The sequence below is a fragment of the Pinus tabuliformis genome, chromosome 9 (assembly GCF_031772625.1).
Source record: "Pinus tabuliformis cultivar Carrire ecotype Pingquan chromosome 9, CPIR1, whole genome shotgun sequence".
Classification (NCBI taxonomy): Eukaryota; Viridiplantae; Streptophyta; class Pinopsida; order Pinales; family Pinaceae; genus Pinus; species Pinus tabuliformis.
Window position 1 is genome coordinate 1,283,025,769 of NC_142307.1, and position 24,420 is coordinate 1,283,050,188.

General features: G+C 37.6%; 1 protein-coding gene across 1 annotated transcript in view; it reads right to left on the bottom strand.

The window, feature by feature from the left end:
• LOC149153251 (26S proteasome regulatory subunit 7A) overlaps positions 1-24,420 on the bottom strand; it is a 96,763-nt gene that overhangs the window by 10,437 nt on the left and 61,906 nt on the right. Inside the window, exon 8 of the mRNA XM_089439513.1 lies at positions 3,589-3,770. Coding sequence (XP_089295639.1) covers positions 3,589-3,770 — 182 coding nt within the window. The remainder of the gene's footprint in view (positions 1-3,588; positions 3,771-24,420) is intronic.

Here is a 24,420-nt window from a genome sequence, read left to right on the forward strand (position 1 = left end):
TGGAATTCTGATCTAGATTCTAAAATAATTTATTTTACAGCGTCTTTGGCAGTGGCATCCCTTACACTCTTTAGACTAACAACAAATGCAAACTTGCCCCATTGCAGATTTCTATTGAGAATAACTCTTCATACAAACCTCTCACAGTTATACCTTCCATAAATCAAAGACATATCCCTTGAACATCAAACCAATGAAATGTTTATTCCAGCGCCACCATATCGCCTTCGATTGTGTATGGCTTTTGGGGTGATGTGAGCTGATTTTGAGCTGATCATTTGAGCCAAAAGATAAGAAGGCCGTTGAGTAAATCTTGGAAAATCACACAAAGCTGTACTGAGTTCTGGACTAAATTCAAATCTGGTCATCACTTTGCCAATTTGCCTTTACTTTCTTCATTGTTGTGGGATTCCGGCTATTGTTGGCTTGAGATCTGTATTAGACCAAAAAACTCGCATCCACGCGTTGGTATTTGGTAGTTCAGGTTTCAAAATAATAGAAATATGGAATGAAAACATTTGACGATTTGGTGTTGCAATATCCTCATTCATTCACACCCCAAGGATTCAACCAGAACTCACAATGGCGCCATAAAACTTATGCAGAATCACTCAACCAGATTCAATTTTACAGAAATAAAAAACACCAAAAAAAAACATTATTACTCTGAAAAGAAGAAGAAAATACATAAAATCTGCAATATGGACTTTCAGAACAGCAAAATAACTCCTCTCTACATCGATTCTAACTGAACTCGGCTTCTACTATCTCTCACCCTCTGGGCCCTTTTATTTTCCTCCTCTATTTCTAGGCCCTCCCTTGACCTAATCTCACTCTATTTGGCCATTGTCACAAGATTGACAGAACCTTCCGGACCGCCAATCGAATGGAGTGCATCATCCGTTAGGACAGGCAATGTGAGGGAAGAGAGCAATGAGAAAAGTCGAGGCAGATAAAAAGGCCTTGCATTCACATAATAGTTGGCCATGCTCTCGTACAGATTTGCTGCTCCTCGAACAACAACGCTCCAGTGCATAGGTCCTTTCACACAGGTGCACGCAGCCACACCATGTTGCGACCTCAAAAATAGATCTGTCCAGACTCCACGCAACTTGCAATCACCCAGCAGCGCACACACTGCAACTTTTCTACTGCAAATTTCTCAGTCGTAGCTCTGATACCAATTGAAAAAATATAAGAAAACAAAATAATAATATCAGAGACAATGAAACTGGCGGAAAAGGATTTAAGCCATAATGTAAATTCACGCATTGTATATTGATCTTCCAATGATACAAATATATAATACAATGATGAAACCACCTCATATGTTCTCACCTTGACACCTCACAAAAGAGATGAACAAGGATGAGAGAAAACGGGATCTAGAAACTCTAGAAACATACCTAGGATAAAAACTATATCCTAAGATGTGAAATAACTAAAGGTGGTACATCAGGACTTAATGATTGTTTATGTGAGTAAGAGGCTATCAGAAGCTACAGCAATACATGTGTCACACCATTTATCATGACTCACATTACATCTTTATATCACCCTTAAGTGATTAAGGTAGTTTAACCAGCTAACCGTGAATCACAACATCTAAAAACACAACGGTCACAAGCCTCTAAATATTATTGAATCCTAGCATAAATATTAGTGTTATTACTTTAAACATTCTCAGGGGTTCAATCTTCATTGTTATGTGACTTACCAGATCTTTGTTTTCCATGAGGACATTTACCATGGCCAATTTACAATCATATTTTATAATCAATTTGGATGCTACTAGTAAGCAATGTACAACAAATTTTTATTGTCCTATTTTTTCATTTAATGTTTCAATAACTATTGTTTTGCCTTTTATTCTGCCGTGGTGAACATATGATGGCTATGCTAGTCCGTGACCTACCTTTTGTAACTCTTTGTTACTTGTAAACATCCCTATCTGTATTGTCATTATATTTTTCTTAAATGTAACACATTACTATAAAAATCAATATTCGTGTACATCATGATTAGCACATAGGAGAGCTAACATATCCACTTTGGCTCCAACTTGAAGAATATTCATCTTTCCTAAAAATGGCCATCCTGGTTGAAATATGAAGAGACAAATCTGATATAAACGTTGAAATCTCCCAGACTGAACAGAATATCCAATTCTTGAAGTTGCACAACAGCAAAACTTCCACGAGAAAAACATGCATGTCAGTATGATCGTATCCCAATACCCCTACCAGCCTAGCAGATCATCCAGTTGCCCAGAAACACAACCCCCTTTCAATGAAGGGGAGAGAGAGAAGATTCTATTCAGCAACAATCCAGCCCAAAGCATCCTCGCAGCTTTACAATTCCATGGCACATGCTTTACAGTTCCAAATTTGCAACAGACCACAAAACATCCAATCGTAAGCCTAGTATTCAATCCTTTACCAAAGATATTGTGAAGGAACAACCACCCTAGTACTTGCGTCTTGAAAGAAGCAAGAATTTTTAGATACCTTGACTCCTCCAGATCCACCTTATTTCATCATTTGGACATTCTTGAATGTCAATAGTTAACAGGAACTTATTTTCAATTAAAAACAAGTTGGCAGTGAAAGAACTGAATTGACGTGGTTTAGACTCAACAGAATGGACGGACAATGGCTTTAATGACAATATTTTTACCTGGAAATATATTTCTTAGAGAATAAGAAATATTTCCCATTGGTTTTATTATCACAAAACTTGGACTATAAGGATCTTCTGCCAGAATTACTAGAGGACAGACAAAATAAATAAGGCTTCTTAACTGGGAACTCTACTATTAAGGAGAGAATCACTAGACCATTGCAAGTTTAACCATTTTTCATGAAGTTGAACCAAAACAATGACCTTTTGTCATATGTATTTGACACTCCCTCCTATTAAGAGATTCAAATAAGAGTCCTTTTTGAGGTATTAAAGAACTCTCATAACGATGTTTTGAGCTTTCAGGGCTCCTTCAAGTTATGTGGAGTTCTGGGCTACTTAATGTCATAATTTAGAGCCTTCTTGATTGGCATTGATGAATAAAGAAATGGTGAAGCACATGAGGACAATGTAAATCAATTTTTTCTTTAGGATAAAAAATCAATTGATATCCACAAAAAGGAATTGACAACTTCAGCCTGCAAGAATCTCTTTCCAAGATTTTTGAGGCAGAAAATAAAAAATAAATGCTTCTGCAACTGACAAATGTCCTTCCAAAGTCACGTGGGTGCAGCTCGGTTGGTAGGGAGGAGTTGCTATTATCCTCCCCACCCGAGTTCCAGTCTCACCGAGATTGACATGCTTGCTCCTTGGGAGTCATTTCTACATGAAAGATAACTGGCCCACCTAGACATGGGTGGGGTTTCCCGTGGATGTAGCTAGTATCGATCTCCGGTACAGTTAACCACACCAAAAAAAAACAAATGTCCTTCCAAAGAAGTGATGAAAGTTAAGAGACGTGGAGGATGAAGAAGGCATAATTTTAATATAAGTTGCATTAGGTATCTACACTATATTTTGATAATTATATTTTCAACGTATTTGACATAAAATAAAAGGTTCCAAAACCTGTTAGTAGCCATAAGAACTTTAATGTTTCCACGAGCATCAAAACCATCCAATTGGTTCACTATTTCAAGCATAGTCCGTTGTACTTCATTGTCACCACCTAAACCATCATCAAAGCGAGCACCACCTATGGCATCCACTTCATCAAAAAAAACAATGCAAGCCTTCTTTGACCGGGCCATCTGCATAAAGCAAAGAAAAAATAAGTCAATAATAAAAGATGGATAGATATGTAGAGTCATGGAATAGTGAATGGTACATTCAAAAGAGAACAAAGAATAGAAAGGGGAAAAATCAGTCAGAAAATTGAAGAAAAGTGACCATTGAATTATATATAATATTTTCATTCTTTTAGTTGGGAAAAGTATATAAGAACAAGTGCCGAATATCAAAGACCAAAATCCCCAAAGGCTTGATGTTTATAGCACTATAAAATTCTGTCCTAAAATATATTTCATTTCATTCTCTGAGAAAAAATTGTCTACTAAACCTAACTAAAATTCCCCAACAATCCGATCAATATTTTAAAACATTGGCCTTTCTTAGGCTCACTGCTCTACAAATGACCTCACTATAGGTTTCTGATCTGTGCCCTCTGGTGTTTCTACAGTGTGGATTATGCTCCAAGTATCATGAACAGAATGCCATGAAACATTACATATCTAATGACCCTGGATGTACCAATATTCAAAATCAATAAATAATAGATACAGAGATGACAATTTGCACAAATAGTGAGACAAATTTGTGATATAAAAATTGAACAAAAAGGAGAAAAACTACAGCTTAGAAGCCTTTAACTCATGCTTAAAATCTCAGTTACAACAAGAGGTCATGCCCTAATTTAGCAAGAAAAACATTCAACAAAAAGTTGAAAATTTGTAATATGATATATATAATGATCATAAGATTTGTTACCTACACAATAACAATTTTTTATAACCACCATATATTTGAACATCAACATCTGTATTAAAACCCTCTCTATGACAAATTACCTTTACAATTCAAGAAAACAGATTTTTTAAAAGGTCAAGTTCAATCCCATCATAACTAAGTGGTTAGTCCCAAAAATTATTCAACATAACCATGCCAAAAGTTAAATATATGAGTAATACCCTGACCAAACAACACATTATATTATTTGACATTCATCACATCATAAATTTCATCTGTTTTTAATTTTGCAGAGGACAATGGGCAGCAGTCGTTTGAGTGACCTTTTGTGGCAATGGATTTCAAGGGCAGACATTAACACCAACAGCAGTTGAAACTACAAAAAATCTTTGAAAAAGTTTCATGAAGTCATTCGTGGGTTATTTTAGAACCAAAGAGTTCCAGTGATCCAATATAATATAAATCGAGTATGATTCGAAACTTCTAGCAACTGTAGTGGCTACTAGAAACAGCAGTAGATGAAGCAAGTTAAATTTTATGCTAAGACCATTGGTGTGCACTTTAGAACTTGCTAGAGAATGGAAGCTCGGAGCTAAAGACTAGGTTAATTTGTTAATTTCAGAAAAGCCTCTAGCTTGGTTCCAATATACTCTCTTTAAGAAAACCCTCTAGTACTATTTTGTTAAATTCAGAAAAGCCTCTGACTTGGTTCCAAGGCACACAACAAATCCATGTCATTGCAGTTTCTAAGCTTGTTGCAGTGGATAGAATGAGACTTGATGAGACCATTGCAAGTCATTTCAATCAAGCTCAAGGTTTATCAGACCAGTAGAACAATTGAGGTTAATTCAGAACAGTTGCGCGCTGAAGAAATTTCAACCCCCACTCTGGTTATCAGTTTTCCTTATCACTCCATGCATTTAGTTTTAAATCCAAGCATGATAAAAAATTCTAAAATCTGGAAATGATAATATTTTTCTGAAAACACAAATTTAGAGATTTTACAACTGTTGAAATTGCAGAAATAAAACACAACAAAATTATGACAGCTACACAGAAAATAATACAGTGATTTTTGGTCAATGTGACCCTGGAAAACCCCTCTACAACTCTTGAGGAAAACCAGTTTCAGAGCTCTTCTTTATTTCTGAAAATGTTTTTACAGAGAAACAGAAATAAACAGTAAAAATTCCAGCAACCACAAATTACAACTTATCTCGATTTCCGTGCTTGAACTCTGCCTCGAAAATCGTGCCAATCAACAAACAGCCAAAAAATGCTGCTGCCCAGATTCGCTAAAATGTCTTCTTGTTGCTCTCCTTCACTTCCTCACTGCTCAGAAATTTTCTCCTTGCTCTCTCTTCTCTTTCTCTCAAATGCTCATGAAAAATGAATGATATTTTCCTCTTCTCTTCTCCTTTTATTCTCTAAATGAACTTTTGGGTTACCCTAAGATCTAATGGCTAAGATTCATTTAGATCTAGAGATGAGAATAAATGTGCATTTAATTCTCACTTTTTATTTTTTAACTCACCCACTTAAATAAAGACCCACTTAGTCTTTTATTTCCATAGTCACTTTATCACTTTAATAAAGTCACCTTTAAATTAGAATGTAACTTTACCACTTATAAAGTCACTTTTAAATTAGAATGTAACTTTACCACTTATAAAGTCACTTTTAAACTAAATTTACTTTACCACTTACAAATTCACTTTTGGATAAAAGTAAAAAATAAATTTGGACACTTTTCCCTAGGCCAAAGATCAAAGCCTTAGGGAACCACTTGTCCTTTGGTACCCAAATTTTAACACTCCCTCTTACCGAGGAAAGTGTTCCTCACCACTCCCATCTTGTCTCTGAAGTATACATGCTTGCCACGTGGTAAGGCTTTGGTGAAAACATCCGCTACCTGCTCATTTGTGGAAATGTACTCAAGCTTGACAACTTCCTTTTGGACATAGTCTCTAATGAAGTGATGCTTTATCTCAATATGCTTTGACTTGTCATGAAAAACTAGATTCTTCGTAAGTTTTATGCAACTCTGATTATCACAGTAAAACTGAAGGTCTCATTGCCTGACCAAATAGACCAAACAACATCTTGCGAAGCCATATGGCCTCACAACTAGCCAAACTAGCAGCCATATACTCTGCCTCAACTGAACTCAATGCAACTGACTGTTGTTTCCAACTAATCCACGACACAACTGCCGAACCCAACCCAAAACAACACCCGGAAGTACTCTTCCTATCTGAAGCACAACCTGCCCAATCTGAATCCGTGTACCCTACCAGTCTCACTCCATCACCCTGTCTATAATCCAGACCAAAATCTATTGTCCCCTGCAAGTAACGAAGAATATGTTTTGCAGCTACCCAATGCACTCTCCTGGGCTCACACATGAACTAACTCATAGTGTTAACTGCAAAACATATATCTGGTCGAGTGTTGACCAAATACATCAAAGAACCAATCAACTGTCTGTATAGAGTAGGATCCACCAACTTGGAATCAGAAGCGTGAAGCTTCTTCCAGTTAGTGATCATAGGTGTAGACATGGGTTTGCACTCCTCCATGTGAAATTTGCTAAGAATATCCACAATGTACAGAAGAAATGCCCCTCCTCCTGCAACACCTCCAATCCCAGAAAATAATGCATCAAGTCGATATCCTTCATCTCAAACTCTGAAGCAAGATCTCTCTTGCAGCCCTCAATGAGTCTCTTTGCACCAGTGATGATCAAGTCATCAACATAGAACACCAGAATGAGAGGCTCCTCACCCACCACAATGAAGTATAGGTTCGGATCAGCCTCTCTCTTTGTGAAACCCAACTACTGCAAGTATGTATCAATCCTCAAGTACTAAGCTCTAGGAGCTTGCTTCAGGCCATAGAGTGCCTTTTTCAATCTGCATACATGGGACTCCTTCCCATGCACCTCAAAGCCCTGCGGCTGCTCAATATAAACCTCCTCCTGAATGAAGCCATTGAGAAATGTAGTCTTCACATCCATCTGGTGGATCTTCCAACCCATCTCTGTTGCAATCGATATAATGGAGCGAATAGATGTATACCGAGCTACGGGAGCGAACGTCTCCTCATAGTCAACTCCCTCTACCTGTGAGAACCCTCTCGCCACAAATCGAGCCTTGAACTTCTCGATGCTGTCATCGGTAGCATGCTTTATCTTGTAGAGCCATCTGGAAGTAACAATTGATTTACCTTCATCGTTCTTCATAATATAAGAATACTCCTCCATCATGGCCTCTCTCTAGACCTGCTGGTTGGCTGCCTCCTCATAACTAGAAGGCTCGAAGTCAACAATGCTTGTTACCAATGCCATGTAACTATAGAACCGCTCAAGTGGTTTACTCTCTCTAACCTGTCTCTTTGGCCCAGCAACTGATGTGGCCTCGCGCAAGGTATCTTGAAGCCACTTGGGCTTCCTCTTCCCTGAGCATACTTCTCCCACCAGAGTGAAAGAATCCTCATCATCATTAGAAGCTTGAACTCCTGAAGGCCTGTCAACTGACCTCATGCCTGAACCTATGCCTGTAGATGCTGAAGTACCATGCGAATTGTCCATTAGTGGACTACCCTGTGAACTGCTCTGCAGACTGCCTTGCATGGTGCCCAAAGAACCACCCACCTGACTCTGAGAGCCACTACTCACTGATGGCCCTGACACTGTAATCGACGTACCTCCTGATCCTTAACCACTGGATCCTTGTGACTGACTCAGCTGCTCCTGAGGGTCTGGTGACTCTGGATACTCTAACTCCCATGACCTCCTGAAAGCTCTCTCCTTGAACTTCACATCCTACCTGACAACCACTTTCCTCTGCGCATGAATATAAATCTGATAAGCTATCGAGGTCTCGCTATAACCCACAAAGATGCCCTTGTCTGCAATGTGCTCTAGCTTGGTCCTGTTCTCCTTGGGGACATAGGAATATGTAAGGCACCCAAAGATACGAAAGTGCCCAACATCAGGCTTCTTCCCAGAAAAAGCCTCCTCCGGAGTCACATTCCCCAAGGCACGATGTGGACTCCTATTCTACAAGTAAAAGGGGACTTGGCAAACTTCCCCATAACACATCCTCTGCATACATCAAGGTGATCAAAACTGAAATCTGGCACACCAGTGGTGATCTCCCGCAATGTACTGAAGGCCCCATGATACATGTGCCCCATCCTGTAGTGCCAAATCTCACACAACTCTGAACTACTATCTCTGCTATCAGTCCTGTCCCAGGTGCTGCTACTCAATGCCATTAGGGGCTGGAATGAGAACTTGTACACCTTAGCATGGCGCACACCAATCTCTCTATCTGAAGAAGCTGGAGTTCCCCTAGGATATATAAGCACCTGCCCTCTCCCGAACAACACATCATATCCTCTATCCTCAAGTGCTGAGACGGATATCAAGTTCTTCTTCATTCCAGGCACATATAGAACATCTAACACTTTCAAGGGAGGTTTGGATACCCTATCAAATGTCAATGTCCCCACACCGACTGCTCTAACAATGTTGTCATCACCAAGTACTACCTCCATATCAGTATCACCCTCTCAAAGCTCTGAGAAGTACTCTCTGACCCCTGTCATGTGGCGAGAAGCGCCACTGTCAACATACCAAATGCTACAAGATGCTCTGCTAGTAGGCGGGAAGGCACACTCCCTCTGAACTTGTATGGTAGGTGATCCTGCACTAGTGGCCTCACAAGCTATGAACCCAAACTCCCGATCAAATCTCTCTAAGAAGCTCTCTATCTCTGCAGACGCTGCCATGGGTTTGTATTTCTCTTTCTTGTTCTTCTTTTCCAGATACACAACAGCATAGTGTCCCAACTTTTGACAATTCCAACATTTGACTTTGGAATAGTCCTTCTCCTTGTTCTGCTGCTTGCCTTTACCTTTGTTTTTGCCTCCACTGTTGGAAGTTTGCTTCTTTGCTCTACCCTTCTTGCCTTTTGCTAACAATGCCATATTGTCATCTTCCTCCACTTGTTTGGCTACCCCAAGGTGGTTCTTTCTTATCTCATTTTGAATGCAATCATCCCACAACCTCTCCCAATCGGGAAGGTTTTCCCGTGCAACAATGCCATCCACAAAATTCTCCCAAGTCTTGGGAAGACCATTTAAAGAAATTCTCACCAACTCAGTGGGTGCAATGATCTCACCTACGGCTGCGAACTCATCTCTCACTGAAGTGATCTTTGTGAGGTATGTTGTAGCACTGTCAGTGTTAACCATTTTAATGGCCTTCCGTTTCTCCTTTAGGACCATTTTTCTGTTTTCATTTGAGCTCTGGTAAACACTGGTCAAGGCTGTCCACATCTCATGTGCATAAGTCTTTCCTCTCACATGAGGAATGACATGGTCTTTGATTCCTTCCAGAATCAATCTTTTTGCCTTAGCATTCTTTTTGTTAAACTCTGCCAACTGTACAGGGTCAGCAAGTACTGCTACTGGGTTCTGTGTGGTATTTACCATAATGCCCCAGACTTCTGCTTCTTCAAAGATGCTCTGGATTCTCTCCTTCCATGCACTGTAGTTGTTATGCCCATCCAACCTGTCTTCAACTCTCAAACCCAAAGACATGTTTCATTGTCCTATCAAACTGAAATTTTCAAATCTGTGGTAAAGATTTTTGTTTTCTGTGTAAAAATCAACGTGCTGTAATTTTCACTTTGCTGTCCCAAACTGCACTTTTCAGCCAACCAAGCTCTGATACCATGAAGAAATTTCAACCCCCACTCCGGTTATCAGTTTTCCTTATCACTCCATGCATTTAGTTTTAAATCCAAGCATGATAAAAAATTCTAAAATCTGGAAATGAGAATATTTTTCTGAAAACACAAATTTAGAGATTTTACAACTGCTAAAATTGCAAAAATAAAACACAACAAAATTATGATAGCCACACAGAAAATAACACAGTGATTTTTGGTCAATGTGACTCTGGGAAAACCCCCTACAACTCTTGGGGAAAACCAATTTGAGAGCTCTTATTTATTTCTGAAAATGTTTTTACAGAGAAAATGAAATACACAGTAAAAATTCCAACAACCACAAATTACAACTTATCTCGATTTTCGTGCTTGAACTTTGCCTCGAAAATCGTGTCAATCAACAAACAGCGAAAACAGAAATTTTTACAGCATTAAATGTTGTACGGCCAGCCTCAAAAAATGTGTCCAAAACTTGTTGTCCCTCTTCCTCAATTTCTGTGCCTTTCTCCTACTGTACAGTTTTTCCTTGGGATGCATGCCAATAAATGCTGCTGCCCAGATTCGCTGAAATGTCTTCTTGCTGCTCTCCTTCACTTCCTCACTGCTCAGAAATTTTCTCCTTGCTCTCTCTTCTCTTTCTCTCAAATGCTCATGAAAGAATGAATGATCTTTTCCTCTTCTCTTCTCCTTTTATTCTCTAAATGACCTTTTGGGTTACCCTAAGATCTAATCGTTGAGATTCATTTAGATCTAAGGATGAGAATAAATGTGCATTTAATTCTCACTTTCTATTTTTTAACTCACCCACTTAAATAAAGACCCACTTAGCCTTTTATTTCCATAGTCACTTTTTCACTTTCTAATTCTTCATTCACTTTAATAAAGTCACATTTAAATTAAAATGTAACTTTACCACTTATAAAGTCACTTTTAAATTAGAATGTAACTTTACCACTTATAAAGTCACTTTTAAATTAAATCAACTTTACCACTTATAAAGTCACTTTAGGAGAAAAGTAAACAATAAATTTGGACACTTTTCCCTAGGCCAAAGATCAAAGCCTTAGGGAACCACTTGTCCTCTCGTACCGAAATTTTAACACGTTCTCCCACTCTTTTTGGTCTCTATATTAGAGAATGCACATACACAATAACAGAATATTGGAGAGAGCAATGCAAGAAAATGAGAGATGATTTTTCCATGTGTCGTGTAAATGTCAATAGATATAGTCCATGAGAGAGATAAGTCCAGTACAACAGGCATTAATTAACCCAGATGTAATTTAATGTTATTTATAGCGTCTAACTTTATTAATTTTAGTCACTATTATTAGATCTCCTAACACTAGAGTACTAACTATATCATTAGACCATTATAGTTATTAGTAATTTAACTCTGACACTATCACTGTATTGATGAGTTGGAGAAGTTCTTCAACGGCACAAACCAGTTACATGGCATTTTTAGTGCAAGGAGGTTGCTTGCAAGATTCAATACTTCTTTAGAGCCAAGCAGTGTAAGAACACCACTTCTTCAGCCTGCTTGGGTATTTGATTCCTTAACTTTTCTATTAGTTTAAATATCTCCAATGTAACCTTTTCTATACAAAAGGTATGCCCAATTAGCAGTGCTCAAGCAGCAAGATTACCACTTTAAGGACCTACTAATATGAGATATTTTGATACCATCATTAAACTGGCAGTTTGACACCATAGTAAAACTAGCTTTAAAACAAAGATTACAATTTTTAATACCGCAAGGACGATCCTTCCATGCTTTAACACTTATTTTGAAGAAAGCAGAGTAAGATAACCACTTCTTAGACCTACATGAGAGTGATTCCCCAACGCTTCTTTTAGTTTAAGATCTGCATTGTAATCACATCTCTACAAAGGGTATGCCCCAGTAGCAGTGCTCGAGCAGCAATGCTTCTAGCTCCAGTTTTAAGGACATCCTATGATGAGACTTTTTTATACCATCATTAAACTGGTCGTTCAATACCATTCATAAGACTGTTAATATCACCATTAAAGCAACAGCTCTCTATGCTAAAAAGTTTTAAGAGCCTAATCTCCGTAGAGTTGAGTGGGATTGTATGGAGAAACTGTAGACTCTCATACTTCAGTGTCTCATTTGTTGCAAGCATATTATTGCTTAGTGTATCATCCAGGCTGAGCTTGGGGCTGACCCACTATATCTTGAAAGGATATTCAGAAATCAGGCCTATCTTTGGTTCTTTTACCTTCTATATTTTAGTCTATGTTGCATGAAGTGTGAAAAGAGGCACAAGTTTCTAAAATAAGTATAGCATGAAAATATGATTCCCACAAATTTAATTGACACAAAAACACAGTATTTAAAAAATAAATTGTTTTTAGATACAACTTATATTTACAGAAAATTCTTTACAATCAAAACACAAAATGCTCCCAGGAAGCAAGTTATGAAAATAATAAATATTTCAAAAAATGTATTTTTAAATAGCATGTTATCTTAAAAATTTGAATAAAATGTTCAAGAATATTAGAATGGTTTTTGGCTTAATTCACCACTGTTTCCTGTCAATAAGTATTTGTGTGCTTGTGGATCCCATGAACCTTTTAAGCATTTTTGTGGGCCCAAAATGCACTTTGTTTTGGGCAAGATGTTTTGAGCCACTTTGAAATGTATTTCCAAGCCAGAAACATTGGGGAGACATTTCCTCCAACTTAGTGATTCTGCCTCCAGGTGTGAAAGGTATCCTTATCTTGCTGATCTAATTGGTTCCTTCGAAGAGATCCATAGACTGTTGTTAATTTTCATTAACAGTTGTATGTTTTATGCTTATCACAATTTCCTCAATCACCAGATTTGGCGGATGCCAGGGGAAAACCCCAAAGTGGGGAAAACCCTTTGATCAATTCTTCTAATTATTAAATAAAAAGTTCAGCAGAGAGAGAGTACAAAAGTCAAATTGACTTGCCCAATACAAAGTCAAAACAGCCCTGTAAATTTCTGTAGTCAACTGCAGTCAAACTTCAGCCCTAACCTGAAAGTCAACACTGGTCAAAACAGCAGCAAATCATCCCCAAAACAACTCGGTCTTCCTCAGTCAAACTTGGCCTGATCAGGAGGATAAGTTCAGCCCAAAGCAGCTTGGTCAAACTCAGTCAAAGGAGATAGAAAACTGCTGTAATTTTTCTGCATTCAAACAGCAGTCAACCATGAAGTCAACGAAGGTCAAATAACCTAGAATTTCTCGGTTTTATGAAGCTGCCCAATGTTGTATGAACCAATTAGATGAAGAGAGAAGAATGTGTGAGTGATGAATGTGTCAAATGAGGTGTGAAGTCTCTTGTATTTATACAATTTGTTGTGGCCCGTGGGTGAAGAGACACATCCATTGGGCTTCTTGAGCCTACATGATGATGGGGCCGACCTGAACAATTTGCACATGTGTGGACATAAATTCAAAATCACACTTCTGCTTGTCCGAATGAGATGATCTCTATATCAATCTTGGACCTCTCGAAAAGAAGAATCCACTGCAATCATCATCTCCATCAAATGAGCTGTCCCAAGGTGGAACCCTAGTTGCCAATTTTAAGTTTTAACAAGTGTCTACCTCCCTGCAGGAGATATTGATATGTGCTTGTGGAGGATGTAACAATCAAGTTATCTGGAAATTGGAATAGTTTGCTGAAAGCTATGGCAGTTGCTGATATTTAGAATGACTTGATGAAATTCAGGCAGCAATGTTTACTTCTAGTAAAGTTATTAAACAATTAGTTAAATTTAAAGATAACAGTTGCAGTTACTAACAAGTGTTTAGTTTAGTTGGTGATTAGCTAGTCAGAATAAATTAAGAACCACAATTTGTGGGCTGCTAGTGATTAATCCAATTCAGTCGCCCTTGTGCATGGGAAAAGTATTGTTAAGTCAGAATTAGTTGTCTGTTCAGTGCCCATTTTAGTTCTCAAAGAAGAATTCCATTATTCAAAAGGCGACATGCAAGTGTGAATAAGGAGAATTTTTGTCAATTTTCGTGCTGAGTTTAGCTTACTGCTGCTTTCATGCTGAGTTTAGCTTACTGCTGCTGAGTTTAGCTTACTGCTGCAGAGCAGCTTTTGGGGTTTGGAGCTTGCAAAAAGCTTCCCTGATTGTGGATTGAAGTTATGGTTTCCTAGTATGAATCAGCACATCCAGTCTGTTTTCAGGTACTCTTTAATTTGGAACATTTTCAGGTACCAATTTTCTGCATTGCTGAGAAGAGAAAAATATGGTACCTCTCACAAGTGATATAAGAGCAGTTTCCTGCTAACCTGTGGAGGAGAAAGTAGAGTGTAAACTCTGAAGACTTGACAGCTATTAAAATGCAAGACATTTGATGCACTCAAGAAAGCTGTACTTGTGAAGGTGCCGGTAGAATCTCAGTAAAGGTCTGATACACAGCTTCTCTATTCCAATGTATGAAATGATGGCAGCCTTTGAGGGTTTGGCCAAAATGCTGGTAAGAGTGCAGGAAGGACAAAAACCTGGGCTTTAGAGCACTCCTAACAGCAGTGTGAACATGAGGAGAGGACAATTTAGAGGCCTATGTCTTGGAGATGAAGGTGTCAAAACAGAGCCTAAATCTGAGGTTTTGTATTACCCGATGATGCATAAAATGTTAAATTTCTAATACCAGTCCAGATTTATTTATACCTCAACAATTTTTATTCCCAGAAAATTATTAAATAAAATTCTGAATTGCTGTGAAAATAAAATCACTGGTATTTAACTTCTGAAATAAAATATTTGCAACGGAAAAATAAAATCAGAGAGATCAATCACATCACAACAGTAAGTATACACCCATAACAATTTTCCTTCATTAAAATCCTCGGGAAAATCTGGGCCTAGACCCACAGAGAAAAATACATAAAAAAATTGCACCGCTTGAACTTGTAACTCAGTCCCCACTAGAAAACTAAGTCCAAGGAAATCAGCCCTCCAAGAAATCAGCCTCCTAAAGAATTCAGCACTAGAGAAACTCAGCATACAACCAGCAAATCAGCCCTCTCCTTTCCTCCTCATACAACCCCAACACACTCAAGAAAATCAGCGCAATGGATAAATCAGCCTCTCTACAAGTCTGTCTCATTTGCACTTCAGCTACTCAGCCTCTCGATTTCATAAACTCGACCTCCTTTGTGCTTCAGCTACTCGGCCTCTCAAGTTCCTGAACTCGACCTGAAAATACTCCCAAAATTTCCCTGCACTCTTCCTCCCTTCTCTTCACTGTAGCAAAGCCTCTCACTCTAGATAAATCGCTTCCTCCACTTGTGTGTCTTCACCTCTCCATTGGGCTTATTTTATAACTTCATTCAACCAAATCCCTAACCCTAATCTCTTAAGTGATTGACAATTGAGATTAGATCTCGCCTCACTTCAGAGCTACGGTTGAGATCATATCTAAGTCACTTAAATAATTTTACTATTTATCCCTAGTACTTTGGCTTTATAGTCAACAGTACTTAATTGACTTTAATTATTGTATTTTTCCTAAATTAGACTTAGGAAAGAAGTCAATTGTTAAGAATATAATTCATATAAAAATAATAAACGTAATTATAAAATATAATAATAAATAATATTAATTAATTAACTAATAGTTAGTTAGTTAGTAATGAAGAGGCATGTCTTAGAGACATGACCATTTATGAAAGGGCACCTACCTAGGTATATAAGCGGGCCCTCATTGTAATCATTTCAGACATCTTTTATACATTCAACAATTCTTATATACAATTACTACTTCTACAACGATGGATACTTACATATTTTAGTTCTTCTGAATTATTTCGTTGCGTATACGGACTTTGTTCGTTACATTGGTGTTAGAGCATTCCTTTGCGTATATGAACTTTGTTCGTTACATTGGTATCAACGCATTCCTCTAAGTATATGAACCTTATTCGTTACAGTGGTACCAAAGCCACAGTGTCTAATAACCAGGCCTGTGGCCATCAAGTAATCATCAAAGTCCCTTGTCGTTTCGATCAAAATTTTTAGCTAGAGCAATTGGAGTTTCTCTGTTGCCGACTTCATTAGAGGCCCTTCGTCATTTTATAGATAAAGTTTAAAAAATAAAAAAAATTACATTTAAAAAAATAATAATAATAAAATTAAATAATATAATATATACAAAAAAAAAGAGAATTATTACAAAAGGAAAAAAAAGAGGAGAATTATTAACCTTGTTCGTTACAGTGGTACCAAAGCCACGGTGTCTAATAACCAGGCATGTGGCCATCAAGTAATCGTCAAAGTCCCTTGTCGTTTCGATCAAAACTTTTAGCTAGAGCAGTTGGAGTTTCTCTGTCGCCGACTTCATTAGAGGCCCTTCGTCATTTTATAGATAAAGTTTAAAAATTAAAAAAATTACATTTAAAAAAATAATAATAATAAAATTAAATAAAATAATATATACAAAAAAAGAGAATTATTACAAGAGGAAAAAAAAAAGAGGAGAATTAAAAAATATATATATATATATATATATATTAAAAAATAATAATAATAATAATAAAACAAAATTACATTTAAAAAAATATATATATAATCAAAAAATTCAAAAAAAAAAAAAAAAAAAAAAAATATATATATATATATATATATATCGCCACCTGTGGAAGTCCTTGCGGCTCTTGTCACACCAAATTCTAACTCGGCTAAACCAGGCGTCAGCCACACCCGATGAAAGACAGCGCACAACCACACCCACCAACTACTGCCTCCACCGAGTTCAAGTTCCAGCCTCCGTCGTTATCCTGTCACAACAAGGCCAATATGTCGTAGCAACTTGACCAGCCCGCTTTGCCACTACAATAAGACGCAGCGCTGATTCTCCACAATCACCGCATGCCACAACAAGTCAATGCCATCTTTGACACATACCACAGCAAACTAGTACCACTTGCTTCACGCAACCACCGAACACATCGAGTAGTCACACCCTTGCTCAGTCACAGCCACAACAATTGCCTAACGACCGCACATCCACCATTCGAGCAAAACTTTGGTTGCTCGCAGCCCCCGCATGATTTTCTCTGTTTGCAGCAATCGCACCAACTGCACACCAAAACCGCATTACCCTCACGCCAACAATATTCCTCCTAGCATAGTCTTCTAACCGTTCGTCTGTCCCTTCACCACCATCTCTTCCTTGACCGTTAGTTGTCCCATCATCGATTATTTATACTATCGACCTTTCCATTGGTTGTTCCCCTGTCATTCCGGCACGCCAATTCTCCATCCAAGTATTTCGCAAAGTCAACTATCACGTCTTTTCTTTCTCATGGTCACGTCCAATTGGGTTCGGTAGATACCATTACAAACTAATAATTTTTGATACTATATCACAGTAATAAATTAATACAGTTATATCAATGTATAATTATAAGTTATAACTATATAATTATATAATAGTTATAATTATAATTATATTTAAAAATAAATAAAAATACAAATAAAAATAAAAAGAAAAATATTATGGTATTTTGATTAAAAATAGAAGTGGGGTCAATTTTTGAACCAAAAAGAATGGATTATAATCAGCAAATGAAAGAAGGAAAGATGAGTCATATAATCAAGTCAACATTTTGGACTGAATGTCCATTTTGTCTAAACGAAGTTGGATATACATATATTCAAAAAAATCGCAAATTAAGTTGTCCAGCATGTGGAAGATTATTTAGTACAGAAGAACGTCAAGATAATGAGCAGATGCAAATGAAAAGACTAAAAGAACTCACAGAACTACAACAAAAGAATGAAACATCAGAAAAGAAATATAAAGACCTCAAAATCAATTTTATAAAGAATCAACATAAAGGAACAACAAAATTTGGCGTCTAAGAGACCATAATAAAAAAATCACTTGAGAAGGTCAAGAAGTCCAAAGATACCAGAAAAAAATTAGATGAAGAAAATGAATGTCTCAAGAAGAAATTCAACAAGAGTATATCGCAAAAGGAAGAAGAAAATTTGTGTTTAAAAACCTTGAATCAAAGTTATTAGAACAAATCAAAAGTATTAAAGATAAAAGAGAATGATACTAAGGACAAAGTCAACGATTCAGAAAATGACGAACTTTCACATCTAAGGAAACATAACCAAAACCTTCTTAAGCAAATAAAGAAGCTTAAAAGTGACAAGAAGGCACTAAATGACAAGTTAAGAACAACTTACTCAAGAAGAAGTATTGAGGTCTCCAGTTGTAACAGTCCAAGTAGAAAATAAAGGAACAAAAACCGATCCAGTCAATATCACAACTCAAGAAGATGAGAGACCAATAGAAGATGTTGCAGTTCAAACAATGGAAATTCCCAGTGATGATTTAGTAACCAACTCAACAACAACAATGCTTGAAGTAAATCAAGAAATAACCACAAACAAATTAGGGCGAAATCAAACTTCAAGAACTCCTTATAGACATTCGAATCACAAGAGCAGACAACTAAGTCAGTCTACCTATTCGAACCATTTAGAATGAAAGCAACAGATTTATGTTCCAAGGAACACTGAATTTTGGAGAATCCAATCCTATGATAACAATTCACTACAAATTTCCAATCATCGGAAATTCCACAGAAGATTAATCTAGGATGGTCAGATCCATTCTTAGTCCGACAATTTTGTTTATCACTCAGAGGATTATATCGCCTTGTATCAACAAAGATGAAAGTTCTAAGACGAGAAGATATTCGAAACGGAAAAAGAGATTCAGCCCCTTCATCAGTAAGCATTGAGGACAAAGCTTTTTGAAGAGAGGGGCAATGTTATGAATATAATTCATAATAAAATAATAAATGTAAATATAAAATATATTAATAATAAATAATAATTAATTAACTAATAGTTATTTTGAATCAGTGATCGGAGAATCCACAGTTTGAACATCTTTATACCAACGTTTCAAATCCCAAGTGGGATCCATCATCAGGGCTGAAGAATGATGATGGATCCCACTTGGGATTTGAAACGTTGGTATAAAGATGTTCAAACTGTGGATTCTCCGATCACTGATTCAAAAAACACAAGCCACAGATCTCTTAAATCCAATAACTAATAGTTAGTTAGTAATGAAAAGGCATGTCTTAGAGACATGACCATTTATTTAAGAGCACCTGCCTAGCCTAGCCCCTCATTGTAATCATTTCACGCATCTTTTATACATTCAACAATTCTTATATACAATTACTACTTGTCCAAACATATTTCAATTCTTCTGAATTATTCCGCTGCGTATACAAACTTTGTTTGTTACATTGGTATCAGAGCATTCCTCTGCGTATACGAACTTTGTTTGTTACATTAGTATCAGAGCATTCCTCTAAGTATACGAACCTTGTTTGTTACATCAAATCACTTACTCCACTTAGCAAACACCTAAAGAAGCAATCGACCATCTCCTACATGCTACAACACCAAGCTCATGTAGAAGACCTTCCGAAGCTACCAAGAACTTCAGCACTCCCGAGTCCCTCCTAACAAGGAAGGGATTCTCCACTACCCCTAGCTTCTTCTTGTAAAACATGAACTTCCCTTTTACTAGAGACTTGGTGAGAATATTTACCACCTACTCCTCTATGGAAATGTATTGCAATCTCACAACACCTCTTTCGACCCTGTCTTTGATGAAGTGATATATGATCTCTATATGTTTGGATTTGTCATCAAACACAGGATTTTCAAAGAGCTTAATGCAACTCTGATTATCATAGTGAATCACAATGAGATCCAACTCAAGACTAAATAACCCTGTGAGCATCCCGCTAAGCCATATGGCTTCACAACTTGCCAAACTCATTGTCATGTACTCTGCCTTTGTTGAGCTAAGTGACACTAATTGTTGCTTCTTGCTACAACACAAGATCATGGTTGATACCAAGTTGAAACATCCAAACACGGACAAACACTCCCAGCCCAATATGAATCTGTGTACCCCTACAACTCTACTCCACTAAGTCCAACATATCTCAATCCAAAGTCCATTGTATCTCACATGTATCTCAACACATGCTTCGCTTCCACCCAATGAACCTATCTCGACTCCGCCATGAACTAGCTAAGTGTTTTCACAGCAAAACAGATACCCAGCTTAGTGTTGACCGAATACATTAAGGACCTAATCAGTTGCCTATACAATGTGGGGTCCACCAACTCTCCCTCAAAAGCACTTATAGCTTCTTCAAGTTGGTAGCAATAGGTGTGGACTTCAGCCTACAGTCCTCCATCTGAAATCTCTTGTGGATCTCAACTGCATACATTCCATGCCATAGGAAAATCTCTCTTGGCTACTACCACACCTGCAATCTCAAAAAGCAATACATCAAACCAATGTGCTTCATCTCAAACTTCGAAGCAAGGTCCTCCTTGCACATCCTTATGAGCTTCTCTGATCCCGTCATGAATAAATCATCCACATAGAGGACCAAGATAAGTGATTCACCCTCAACAATTACATAGTACAAGTTGGAGTTTGCTTCACTCATGAGAAATGTCACAAGTTTTGCCAAATTTTAACCTTCATGTTTGAAATTTGGCGAACCTCAAAAATATCTGAGTTCAGATTAGATTTGATAAAATTCAGCTAGGTTTTCTTTTCTGTTTGATTTTGCATTATTTTATGTCACAGGGTCGGCGGTATTTTAGCTTTGGAGTTTAAATCTCTTCTAATTTTAATGTTTCATTTAAATTCACCTCACTAATTCAATTTGGGTTATCAAGCATGCAAATGAAGGGTTTATATGACAACTAATATGGTCATCTATATTCAATTTTTACCACTATAATTAAAAAGCACACAAGCATCATTGTGATGAAAATGCGCACAAGGCACCCAAGATATGTTGTATGAGGGCCATCGCAGCTCCAAAATACAACGATTGTAGTATTGTACGTGAAGTGTGTGACAAGAAGTGTGAATATCAATGTACTTGCACTCACACAAAGCGGATCGTCACTTTCGCAATAAGCATTATCCCTTTACATTGAGATAGTTGTATAATTTACTTTATACATACTCTTTGATATATGTTAAAAAATAATATAGTAATATTGTAATGAATTATATATTTAATTTAATTTAATTTTATAGTTTTCCAATTTGAAGTTAGTTAACATGTTTTATAACTAATTTACACAATATATATTATTTTATATATTAAAAAATTAATATATTAATATTAGAATGGGTTATACTTCAAGTTTAATTAAATTTTATGTTTTATATATATATATCATAGTTTTAACTCCGACTCCGACTCCGAAACGGTAATGACTCGGCCGGCTCGATTTCAATGACTCGGTCGTTGTAAAAAATACATTAAATATTTTTTTTTTATAAAAAAACATAATTTTAAAGATTTTCATTCATGTTTCCAAACACACAGCATTATAATATAGATGGAAGACAACATATGATCAAAGTAGGCTCATGAACCAATCCTTTATATCAAAATGGTACCCAATGGCAATACATAGTCAACTGTCATACATGGTCAAAGACTCAAAACAAAAAACACATAACCAAGGAGGCTAGTAATGGCCTCTACAACAAAAGTAAACTGTGACGGTGACCAGACTCCAGTACTAGTACTACTGGCTAGTAGCTACTGTCAGAGGAGCCAAGATCATGTCGATCAATCTCTGGATCATCATCATCAGAGTCAGACAGGGGGCCCCATGGCTCCTCCTCATCATCATCATCTCCAACTGCAACTGTAGAAGTGGTACCACTAGCAGGCTGTGCAACTGCAGCAGATGCAAGCTGAGATAGAGTAGATATGCGGCTGCGCTTCTGTCGTGGCTGAGCAGAGGAAGCACCTACAACTGGAGTCCTTGCTGGCTGTGAGACTGAGGCTGGTGGATTGGGATCTACATTCAACTGAACAGGCTGAAGTTGAACAACATGTTCAAGTTCAACTGATGTCTCCATATCTAAATCTACATCAAGATCCTCATCAGGATCAAACTCTACTGGACAACTCTCCACTACCCAATCTGATGTTGGATCAATGTCTTCCAACACAATGGGATCTGAATCAGGTCTTTTGTTCAGCAAATGGTTTCGTCTGAGCCGAAGGTTGTATTGGACATAAACTAGATCCTTTAACCGTTTTTGATCCAAACGGTTTCTCTTCTTTGTGTGAATCCTCTCAAAGACAAACCAATTGCGCTCACACCCAAATGCACTGCAAGTTTGACTCAAAATACGAATTGCAAACCTTTGCAATTCAGGACAATGGCCACCAAAGGGCTCCCACCATTGTGCTGCAAAAAACATAGGAGTGTAATGAGTTAGCTCAACAAAATTACAAATTATATCTAACTTTCAAATTATAAACAATTTAACAAACTTTAAAAAAAAAAGTAAAACTATTAAGAATTTGAAAATTGAAATTTTTGTTTACCTAGCTCATCTGCTTCTCTTGCAATCTTTGCTAGGTTCTTCCCAAAGGTACCTGCTGCATTGCTGAAAATATTGGCCCGGTGTATCTCCAGCTGATCAGACTCCAATGGGATCATGCGTTCAATGCAATCAACCAGTCCATCTCTGACCTCCCCCGTCAAAGCTCCTGACTCCTTAGCTTTATAATGATACCGTGGGTTCAAAAAATACCCAGCTGCATGTATAGGGCGATGGAGTTGATTGTTCCATCTTTCATCAATGATTGCCCAAATGGGCCCATACTTTGCCACTCTATCCTTGTATATCGTCTTTATTTGCTCCTTTGCTTGATCCATAGCCTCATAAATGAAGCCCATAGCCAACCTTTCCCCATCCACCAACCACAACACCTTAACTAGTGGCTCAGCAAGCTTCACAATCTCTGCTGCCTTTCTCCAAAAAGTTTCTTCATGGACTTTCCTTTTCAATTCTTTGCCTTCTGGTTTGTTAGACCAATTGCTTTGATTCCATTCATCACTGGAAAACATCTTTTGCAAGTTTCTATGTTGGGAAAGCATAGATTGTAATGTCAAAAAATGTGTAGCAAATCTAGTGATGGCGGGCCTAATAATATCCTTGCCCCCAGTGTGTTTCCTCATGAGGCTCAAAACCAATGTATGATTGTAGATAAATTTTGTTATGCTTTTGGCATGATCTATAGTGTTTTTGACCCAATCTAATTTTCCAATATCCTCAAGCATGAGGTCTATGCAATGTGCAGCGCATGGGGTCCAAAAGATGGTCTTGTGTTTTTCCTCTAACAGTTTACCAGCAAGAACATAGTTAGAGGCATTATCTGTGATGATTTGAACAACATTAGCCACCCCCACCTCCTCAACAACCTGATCCAATAGCTGAAACAACAAGTGGCCATCTTTTACCTTGTCAGATGCATCAACTGATTTTAAAAACATGGTTCCCTGTGGGCAAAAGACAAGAAAGTTTATGATGGTACGGTTTCTTTGATCAGTCCATCCATCTGACATGATGGTACACCCTGTTCTTGCCCATGAGTCCCTGAACTCTTGCAAATACTCATTAATGGATTGAATTTCTTTCTGCAAACGAAACCCCCTTAGCTCATGCATAGTAGGGCCTTTGAAGCCTTTTCCAGCAGCATGTATGGCATCAAACATAGGCTCATAATATGGTGAACGAGCAGCATTAAAGGGGATATCAGCATCATACCAACATCTAGCTATGTACTCACAAGCAGTCTCCCTCAATTCTTTCTTCCAATGGTCATCTAAAGTGGGTTGTATTTGAGTTTTACTAACTTCAGGACCATGTGCATCTGATGGAGAGGAGGGAGTGAAATAACTTTTGATAGTCACATCACCCTTTTTCATTCTACCCTTTCCCTTATCTTGAACAGAACCAAAAGAGGGAGGAACATATCGGAAAGGGTTGGATGTATCAATTTCAGGGATAGAGGAAGAACCCTCAAAATCATAATGGGGGTTGGCAGCCATCATTTTTTGTATCTCCCTCTTCCTCCCAATTTCAGCCTGTATGTCTCTTTGCCTAGCCTTATCTTCTTTAAATTTCTCAAAGCTGGCCAACAAATTCTTCCTAATCTCCCCAATTTCTGGTGAGGTACATGGGGTAATTTGGCCTCTAATCCCTGCCAAGTGTTGTTTCAGCCTATTAATGCCCCCAGGACCTTCCTTAATTTTTCTATGGCAAAATTTGCATTGCATTTGACTATCAACCATTTCAAC